This window comes from Gorilla gorilla, chromosome 5 (genome assembly GCF_029281585.2).
Source record: "Gorilla gorilla gorilla isolate KB3781 chromosome 5, NHGRI_mGorGor1-v2.1_pri, whole genome shotgun sequence".
Lineage (NCBI taxonomy): Eukaryota > Metazoa > Chordata > Mammalia > Primates > Hominidae > Gorilla > Gorilla gorilla.
Genome location: NC_073229.2, coordinates 175,611,712 through 175,619,501, shown reverse-complemented (window position 1 = coordinate 175,619,501; position 7,790 = coordinate 175,611,712). Strand labels below are relative to the sequence as shown.

The window sequence follows — 7,790 nt, the reverse complement described above, 5'->3', positions numbered from 1 at the left end:
CACGTGGTCAGACAGTCACGTGGCCCGAGTTTCTCCCGCTAAGTGGGGACCAGAGTTCAGTGCGGCTGCGCAGTAGCGGGGGTGGGCGGGAGCGCCCTTCCAGGAGATGGGTAGGCTGCAGTAGTGAGAGGCTGGTGGTGGGGCTCTTTCCCTGCAGTCCTGCCGAGGAATAGTGCGTCCCTGGCGCTTCCTTCTTCTCTTCCGGCGGAGAGGTTAGTGTACTGCCTTTTCTTTAGCAGCTCGGGTGGTCCGGCTTGGAGGTCTGCGCCCTGGCTCCTGGCCGCCCGGAACGTGTACAGTTACGGGTTACGCCAGTGCGGCTGTGACCCTTTGCCTCTTACCGTGATCTTTGGTCAGCTTAGCTGGGAGTAAAAAGCACTCAATTAATGAACCCTTTTTTTGAGCCAGTGCACCGCGGTAACTGTAGAAATTGATAAAATAATTTTGAGTTTGAGGAATTGAACGGCATACTCCCAAAGATGAGCGCCACTTAGCTCTTGAATCGTAGCCTAGCTGTAATCGATTTTCTTAATTGGTGTAATTGTTCTCTAAAAGTTGAAATGTGCCCGGGAACTGAGTAACTGCCTTGTATTTCATTTTAAAAATTCGATCGAATGCCTACTATGTGCTGGGCGCTATTGTCAGGAGATATAATAGGAAAAAACACAAATCCGTATCCTCAGGGAGCTTCCATTCTGGAGGGAAGACACAAAAATCTGCCCTTTCCTCTTATTTTTTTCCTTTAGCTTTGTGTCTCACGTATTTTACTGATTTACCTCGTTTTGTCTGTCACTCCCAATGCAAGATTCAAAAGATTCAAAAGATAGGATTTTTGTCTATTTTATTTTCAGCTGTATTGTCAGCAACTAGGACAATACCTGGCACATGATGAGAACTGAGTTCGTTTGCAGTATGAATTAATAAACTAAAAATTAAAGGTGTGCAAGTGATGTTAAACAATGGAGAAATGCAAAGTGGAGGAAGATAGAGAATGGATGCTGGTTGTGTGTTTTTAATGTAGTGGTTGGAGAAGGCTTCACTGGGTAGAAGACATTTTAGCAAACATCTGAAGGAGGTGAGGGTGTGAGCCTTTCAGATCCCTCGGAGAAGAGCGTAAGGAACAGCAAGTGTACAGATCCAGAGACCAGAATGAGGAGCAAAATAAGCAAAGGAGAGTGCTGTCAAAGTGGTGATAAAGGACAGATAATGTAGTGCCATGCAGGCCATTTTGAGGGCTTTTCGTTACAGAATCTCGCTCTGTCGTCCAGACTTTAGTGCAGTGGCGCGATCTCGGCTCACTGCAACCTCCGCCTGCCGGGTTCAGGCGATTCTCCTGCCTCGGCCTCCCGAGTAACTGGGATTACAGGCACCCGCCACCACGCCCAGCTAATTTTTTTTTATTTTTAGTAGAGACGAGGTTTCACCATGTTGGCCAGGCTGGCCTCGAACGCCTGACCTTGTGAATCACCCGCCTCGGCCTCCCAAAGTGCTGGGGTTACAGGCGTGAGCCACTGCGCCAGGCCTTTTTTTTTTTTTTTTTTTTTTGAGACAGAGTCTCGCTTTGTTGCTCATTCTGGAGTGCAGTGGCGCAATCTCCACCTCCCAGGTTCAAGCCATTCTCGTGCCTCAGCCTCCCAAGTAACTGGGATTATAGGCCCATGCCACCATGCCCGGCTGATTTTTGTATTTTTAGTAGACACGGGGTTTCGCCGTGTTGGCCAGGCTGGTCTGGAACTCCTGACCCCAAGTGATCCCTCCCAAAGTGCTGAGATTACAGGCGTGAGCCGCCATGCCTGGTTGGAGGGCTTTGGCTTTTATTAAGTGAACGGTGAAGCCACAGCCAGATTTCGCGTTGAGATTCAACTTCAAAGGATCACTTTGGTTGCTGTGTTGAGAAGAAACTGTAGGGGGCCCAAAACGGAATCAGGAAAACTGGTTAAGAAGCTATTACAATAATCCATGGGAAGGATAGCAGTTTGGATCAGGTAGTATTATTACTGATGATGAGCAGTGGTCCCTAGCAGGCCCTTGGGATTTACTGACAAGTTGGATATGGAGAATAAAGAGTCAAGCTGGACCCCACGTTTTTGGCTTAGCAGTTATAAAGATATTTATTACTGCTCATGAATGGGAAAGACTGGGAAGAAAGGGATGCAAGGGATTCTAGGGGTATAAGGGAGAGATTAGAATGGTAGACCATGGAGTGTAAACTGGATATGGAGGAAGTGAAGTCATGGGGAGTGAGAGACAGTGAAAAGGTGGTTGGATCATTGACTTGTGGGTCCTGTTGGGGTTGAAGAATTATTGGAATTGGGTAATAGAAGGAGTGAGATGCAAAGATAGGAGGTGGTGCTTAGAGAGTAAAATGGATGAAATTGAGATGAGGAGGTCCGATGTATTGATAATGACAATAGGGCCCTGTCTGATAGAAAAACAGTGTAAGGCACAAATGTAATCTTAGGCTTTCTAGAAGGTGCAGTGATAAAAATGGGCTGGGTCCAGTGGCTCACGCCTGCAATCCCAACACTTTAGGAGGCCAAGGCAGGTGGATCACCTGAGGTCAGGATTTCAAGACCAGCCTGGCCAACATGATGAAACCCCGTCTCTACTGAAAATATAAAAAAATTAACTAGGCATGGTGGCAGACACCTGTAATCCCAGCTACTCGGGAGGCTGAGGCAGGAGAATCGCTTGAACCGGGGAGGCAGAGGTTGCAGTGAGCTGAGGTGGCACCACTGCACTCCAGCCTGAGTGACAGAGCGAGACTCCCATCTCAAAAAAAAAAAAAAAAAAGAATTTACTCAAAGAATAAAAAGAATCCAGGACTGTAGACAAATTTCTAAAATATTTTATAGTTTCTTCAGAATTAAGTGGTTCAACTGGCATGGAATAGTACTAATTAAAGGTGAACTACAGTAGCCAGTTGGACTAGAATGAAGCACAGAATGCGAGCTTTTGAAGGGATTTTGGAAGCAGCAGGTTCTACCTCCTAAATATCACTGTGAATCATCTTTGTCCTTATCCTGAAGAGAGGTAATAAATACAAGGTAGTGGGTAAGAGTGTTGACTTTGGAATTGGGAAAGCCTGGGTTTTATTTTGATTACATCTCTGCAGCTTCTTAACGGTGAGCACTTAGCCTCTTTAAACCTCAGTTTCCTAATCAGTGAAATGGGATCATTATGAAGTGAAGCCGAGCACTTAGCGTGTAGAAAGCACTCAGAGTGATGTCAGAGTCTGTCTTGTTTCCTCCTGTATATCATCACCAAAAATTTGTTTCATGAACATGCATTTGACCGTGTGACTCTGAGTTAAAAGCTCAGCTTTCTCCCCACCTGTAGAAACTTTTTAGGATGACTTTATATATCCTTTGGTGATCTGGCCATCGGCTCTTTTGGTCCTTACCTCCTGCAGCTGACTCCTACCTCCCCGAGATGGGGAGATGAATAGGACTCCATGCCTGGGGTGTTTGGCTTGCTGATCCTTCTGCCCTTTCAAGACTCAGTTCAAATGTCACCTCTGTGACAATGCCACACTCTTCACATGCTCCTTTCTCTGGACTAGAGCAATTTGTGCATCTCATTCATTTTCCTCTGCTAGACTTTGAATTCTGAGATCATTGATTCATCTATCTCTAGCACCTAACATGTTATTTTTAAAAAAAGAATTATTGATTACTACGGTCTAACTTTTTTTTTTTTTTTTTTGAGACAGAGTCTCATTCTGTCGCCCAGGCTGGAGTGCAGTGGGGCAATCCTGGCTCACTGCAACCTCTGCCTCCCTGGTTCGAACGATTCTATATCTCAGCCACCTGAGTAGCTGGGATTAAAGCCACTATGCCTGGCTAATTTTTTTTTGTATTTTTAGTAGAGATGGGGTTTTGCCATGTTGGCCAGGCTGGTTTTGAACTCCTGGCTTCAAGTGATCCCCCCCGCCTTTAGCCTCCCAGAGTGCTGGGATTACAGGCGTGAGCCACCATGTGTGGCCTACTATAGGCTAACTTTAAAATAACACATTTCATACTGTAAATAAGGGGGAAATTCTGTTTCCCTTGTCTGGAATGTTCATGTGTGTATCTGACATGCCTCGCACTCCCATGCCCAGCCCCAAGCTGAAAAGCACCTTCGCCTTCTAGAATCAGCTTAGATCTTTCTGGGAGCCTTTCCTGATTTTTTTTTTTTTTTTTTTTTTTTTTCCCTGAGACAGAAAAAGGGCTGGAATGCTGTGGTACAATCATGACTCACTGCAGCCTCAGTCTTCTGGGCTCAAGTGATCCTCCCACCTCAGCCTGTGAGTAGCTGGGACTACAGGCATGAGCTGCCATCACACCCAGCTAATTTTTAAATTTTTGTCATTTTTGTAGAGACGAGGTTTCACCATGTTGCCTCAGCTGGTCTGGAACTCTTGGACTCAAGCGATCCACCTGCCTCGGCCTCCCAGTGTGCTGGGATTAGAAATGTGAGCTACAGTGCCTGGCCAGCACAGATTTTTATATACTTGATATGCTAATGAAGTAAATGAAGTGGTCCCATCACTTTTTTTTTTTAAGGTTCTTGTTATGTCAGTAGCTTTATAATCTTGTAATCTTCCAGGAAGAAGGCCAAATGTTGCTAAAGGCAAAGTGGCAGAAACACTGTACTTATATTTTTAACCTTGTTCTTTTACTAGAATTAACTTAGAATGTATCTGTTTTACAAATTTTTCTTGCAGAAATATGCCTGCTACCTAGGGAAATATTATATATGTTTTAAACATTAATTTAAAAACTTGAACTTTGAATTCCTTTTCTTTTAGCTTGGGATGTGGTAATGCCAGCCACACTCCTCAGAGCCGTGGCCGGATCTCATCGTATATTATCAAAAGCACATCAGTGCCGAAGAATCGGTCGTCTAATGTTAAAACCACTTAAGGAATTTGAAAATACAACATGCAGCACACTGACAATACGTCAAAGCTTGGATTTGTTCCTTCCTGATAAAACAGCTGGTGGTTTGAATAAGTCTCAGATCCTGGAAATGCACCAAAAAAAGTCAGATACCAGCATGCTGTCTCCATTAAATGCTGCTCATTGCCAAGATGAAAAGGCACACCTTCCAACCATGAAATCCTTTGGTACTCACAGGAGAGTGACCCACAAACCAAATCTATTGGGTTCTAAATGGTTTATAAAAATATTAAAGAGGCATTTCTCATCTGTATCAACGGAAACATTTGTTCCAAAACAAGACTTCCCACAGGTGAAGAGACCACTAAAAGCATCCAGGACCAGACAGCCATCCAGGACCAACCTTCCAGTTCTGTCTGTGAACGAGGTAAAGTAGGGGTGGCCGTGGCTCTTGTGCTTAGTGATCATTGCTCACGCTAAACCAGTGTGCATTGCACCCCAGCCTTACCGCCAACGTAAGAGAACTAGCAGTCACTCAGACTTCTTCATCAAGGTCTTTGAAGCCTAATAAATATCCAAAGGGATTCAGAATCTTAATTTTTAACAATTAATGATATATATAAAAACAAAATACAGGCAATAACACATGAAAATAGAGTTTATAAAAGATTTGGTTATTGGTCTAAGGAAACTGAAAAAGAGGACCAGTATTAAGTCCAGTCTAAGAATGGGATTGTAAAAATAAAAAAATAAAATAAAATAAACTAGAAATTCTTCATCAAATTTAAAAAAATTGTAACTCTGCAGACAGATAAACCTTTATTAGGCTGTGGCAGTTGCATGGGGCGGTGAAATGACACGGTAGGGTGGACTCCAAAAGCAGCAGGAGAGGAGGGCCCTGCTTTGTTATCCTCTTAAGGTTTAAGGGGGTATTTTTTATTCATCCTTAAGGGGTTTCTGGGAATTTTTCTGCTACAATTTGCATTTCTCCTTCAATAACAACTTAAGGGTCAAGATCAAGCCCTTGGTAACCTTTGTATCTTGCATAATACCTAGAACTGTACCTTGTACTTAAATGTTTATTAAATTGGAAAGGATTGAAAAGAGGCAAGAGGATCTTTAATGCCGATAGTCATCAACTTTGAAGATATTTTAAACTTGATGAAGACTTCTGAATCTATCAGAAAACAGGTTAGAATGTCTGTCTTCAAGTCTTGATTCTGAAAAGTAGCCCCTGAGCCTGTTTCATTTTGGTTGTGTTTTTATTACTGTGCAGCTGACACCCCTTGGAAAGGTATACATACATACCTTTACTCATCCTCTGATTCTGAATCTAGCAATGAATGAATGGTTTTTGTGCTGGATTCTGGAATGCTTTCAATTCTTGTGTGGTTTCTCTGAACTCAGGATGTGAAGGATGAAGTGTTGTGCAGCTACTGTTTCCCCTTTCCTTTTGCTGGAGCTTTGGGGTAACCTGGGAAATTCAGTATTTAAGTGTCTGAGATGACATTAAGTGTAAAAACCTGAATTCATGGCAGATCCAAAAAAGAGAAAGCTCAGCTCACTTTGTTCATTTGTAACATCTAGCAGCACAGTGCGTCAGGTTTCTTAGGAAGAAGCTGATAGGTCAGAGATGTCCCTAGGCTATTTCTTTGGGCCATCCTTAGACTTGGAAGCAATTTTCCTAAATATCGTGTCTATTTTTCTTTAGATTTTTTTTTCTACTTCCTTCCAGGAAAGAATTTGAAGTAAATTTTCAACATTCAACATAGTTTCAAATGAGATAATAAATACTTTCACATATTAGAGCAAATAGTTGACATGAAGTGTTATGAAGTACCTGAAATGAATAATCTAGTTGAACATTTTGTTTTGAGAAGCCCAGTAATTAAAAGAGGAACTCCTCCTGGGATTTATTGTTTGTTGTTTATTGTTGTGGGAGAGGGCAGAGTAAAAACATAAAAATATCTTCAGAGAAATAACTTTTTCCAGCACTGAAATTAAGGAGTTAGTTATTTCATGGATTCTGTTATAGGAGACATTATGTAACATGATAGACAATGACTTCAGTTGGAGTTTGGCAAGAACAAGTCGCATGCCGTCTTTCTGAAAGCACAGGGAAATAATAGAAAATCAGATGTTTCTGGCTGGGCGGTGGCTCACGCCTGTAATCCCAACACTTTGGGAGGCCCAGGCAGGCGATTACTTGAGGTCAGGAGTTCGAGACCAGGCTAGCCAACATGGTGAAACCCTGTCTCTACAAAAATACAAAAACTAGCCAGGCGTGGTGGTGGTGCACACCTGTAATCCCAGCAGCTCGGGAGGCTGAGGCAGGAGAATCTCTTGAACCTGGGAGGCGGAGGTTGCAGTGAGCCGAGATCGTGCCACTGCACTCCAGCCTGGGTGACAGAGTGAGACTCTGTCTCAAAAAAAGAGAAGAAAATCATGTTTCTGAAGTGGTCTGAGATAATGTAATTTTGGAACATCATTTTTTGAAGATTTTACTTTTCATAGAGAAAGCAGTCTTGGCATGACTAGGTAATATGTCCCCAGGACCAAAGACTGACTTTCCTCTACCCGAAATTGAGGGCCACTCCATTTTTATACGGCCATCATAGTGGTAAACCCTTTATACCACTTTATACCATCAAAGTGGTAAACCCTTTATACCATTCTTGACTGAGACAAGGAAAAGACTCTGCTTTGTGTCAGAAAGCATGTGGACTTTATTTTGTTCCCATAGTTGCACCCAGCTCATCTTTTCAGCTCTGCAGAACAGCATGCATCTGGAGTTGGCTGAATGAGGTTTCAGTCACCCTGTCTGTTGGAATTAAATCTTTACCTGGTCTCATTTTCAGAGATCATAATCTGAGATAACCCACATCCCTTTGGCTTACAATTCCTAAA

General features: G+C 43.0%; 1 protein-coding gene across 3 annotated transcripts in view; it reads left to right on the top strand.

Annotated features, from left to right (window-relative positions):
• The first annotated feature begins 16 nt into the window (after positions 1-16).
• The window catches only part of RMND1 (required for meiotic nuclear division 1 homolog), a 46,240-nt gene continuing 38,466 nt past the window's right edge, over positions 17-7,790 (top strand). For 2 of the 3 annotated variants that reach the window (XR_004070686.3, XR_004070687.3), the window contains exons 1-2: positions 57-212; positions 4,793-5,310. Coding sequence is in view for 1 of the 3 variants with exons in the window: in XM_031012267.3 (XP_030868127.1) it covers positions 4,807-5,310 (504 nt within the window). In the remaining 2 variants the exon portion in view is untranslated. Of the gene's footprint in view, positions 213-4,792; positions 5,311-7,790 lie in introns of all 3 variants that reach the window. The other variant, XM_031012267.3, reaches the window with a different exon arrangement.